At 52.8% G+C, this 1,736-nt stretch overlaps 1 protein-coding gene across 1 annotated transcript in view; it reads left to right on the forward strand.

Annotated features, from left to right (window-relative positions):
* Nucleotides 1-1,442: 1,442 nt before the first annotated feature.
* Nucleotides 1,443-1,736, forward strand: part of LOC104499429 (syntaxin-binding protein 4-like) — a gene marked incomplete at its 5' end in the record, with an annotated part of 29,994 nt that continues 29,700 nt past the window's right edge. The window contains one exon of the mRNA XM_010142933.1: nucleotides 1,443-1,516. Within this exon, the coding sequence (XP_010141235.1) occupies nucleotides 1,443-1,516 (74 nt within the window). The remainder of the gene's footprint in view (nucleotides 1,517-1,736) is intronic.

Consider the following 1,736-nt stretch of genomic DNA (forward strand, 5'->3'; position numbering starts at 1 on the left):
GCTCTGCCATTCATGCCCTGGATCGCAGATAAATGTTGATCGTATCAAGCAGGCGTCTGCTTCACCGAAACCTCTGTCCTTATGTCGCATTTCAGCCCCGTTTGCGCTATTTCTGGTGACTCATGGTGGAGTTGCCTCGGTGATTTACTCAAAATACTCTGAAAATCCTGGATGGTAAATTGAATGAGCCTGGGCCCAGGGCGACTTACGGCTTCCTGGGGCGCCTTCAAGCTCTGTTTTCTGACAGATTCAGATGTGGCCAGTTATTTTGTCCAGTCTCTTGAGTATGTGAGGTATTGGAAGAATATCAAGGGGGGTTATTTTTAATGAGGAGAAAAAGCTTCAGGTCTGATTCTTAAAGGTGGGTGTTACTGGCTTTGTGAAATAGCTTGATATTTTGAGAGGTATTTTGGATGGCTGAAAAGAGACGTTCCTGAGGTTTATTCCTCTCCTTCACCCTGTTGGACTCGGAGGAGCCTGTTGTGCCTCACTGCGTTGCCTGTCCTCAGCTGTGTCTGGATTTAGGATCTGATGATGTTTCTGGAACTCCTTTACTCTTGCAACTTGAATCCTGGGAAGCAGAGTGTTTCGGGAGCCCCTCACCCCTGGTTTCTTGCCTCGTACGCCTGGCTCTGGGTGTCTCAGATCAAGGTCCACTCACCCTCATGGGAGTGAGCACCACGGGCCACCCGAGGAAGAGGAGTGCTGGTGGTCCCAGGTTTGGAGTCCAGGGTCCCTATCTAGGGCACTTTTGGTGCCATTTATTTGGGACACCCACTTTGCTAGAGGGAGGTTAGTGGGCACTGTGGGGTGGTTGAGAGAGTCACTTGGCATGGGGGAAACTCAGGTGTGTGATGCTCTTCCACCCACTTTAGTTTGCAGTGAGAAGCTCTCACCCTTGACCTGGCAAGGCAGGGGACTCCAAGTGACTCGGCAGATCTTGCATCCCCCTTTCCCAGGCCTCTGCCCGAGAGATGGTGGCTGCCTGCGTGACAGAACCCCGGGAGCACACCGCGCCCGGCTGTCTTCATCACAGGCTGTCTGTGTTTGTGAAACTGGTTTATTCCCGGAACATTGGTCTGAGCTCTGATCTCATTTCCCAGGAGCTGGACAGCTGTCCAGCCCTGTTAATCTGGGGTAATGATTCACAGACAGGCCCATCAGATTTGCTGGGTGGGGAGGATGATGTCCAACCCTGCACATATTCTCTCACTTATCTGTATAAACTTGGGGGGGAGAAGGGGGGTAGGAGGGGGTTGATTTTTGCCAGTGCAGGCTTAATATGCAGGGCCGTGCCCCTCAGCCCGAGTGCCTCCATCGGTCCGTGGGCAGCGTCCGGCGCAGCGGGAAGGATGTGCTTGTGTACATGTTGGTTGGGCATCTGGGCATCTGTGCGTTTATTTTAGCCCCTGAAAGCAAGTTGCTTCTCTTCTCTCTCCCAGGACGCTCATGGGACCGTACGGGATGGATCGAACCGTGCATTGCTTTGATTTCTACGACTGCGCAAATGGGCTGGGTGAGTACTGAACCTCTGTGAGGGACATCGGGGTGGGCTGGGGCAGCTCGAACACCCCCCTGGTCCCCAGCACCTGTGTTGTGAAGTTCCCCTCCCTGTGTGAAGTCTGAGATGTCACAGAAATACTGGTTCTTGTGCCTGCCCACGTCGAGCGTCTGATTGCACCTTCCGGAGCTGGGACATTAAAGTAACATCAAAATCCCAACTAATTCCTCATTGA

The sequence above is a fragment of the Buceros rhinoceros genome, unplaced genomic scaffold (genome assembly GCF_000710305.1).
Source record: "Buceros rhinoceros silvestris isolate BGI_N320 unplaced genomic scaffold, ASM71030v1 scaffold19919, whole genome shotgun sequence".
Taxonomy (NCBI): Eukaryota; Metazoa; Chordata; class Aves; order Bucerotiformes; family Bucerotidae; genus Buceros; species Buceros rhinoceros.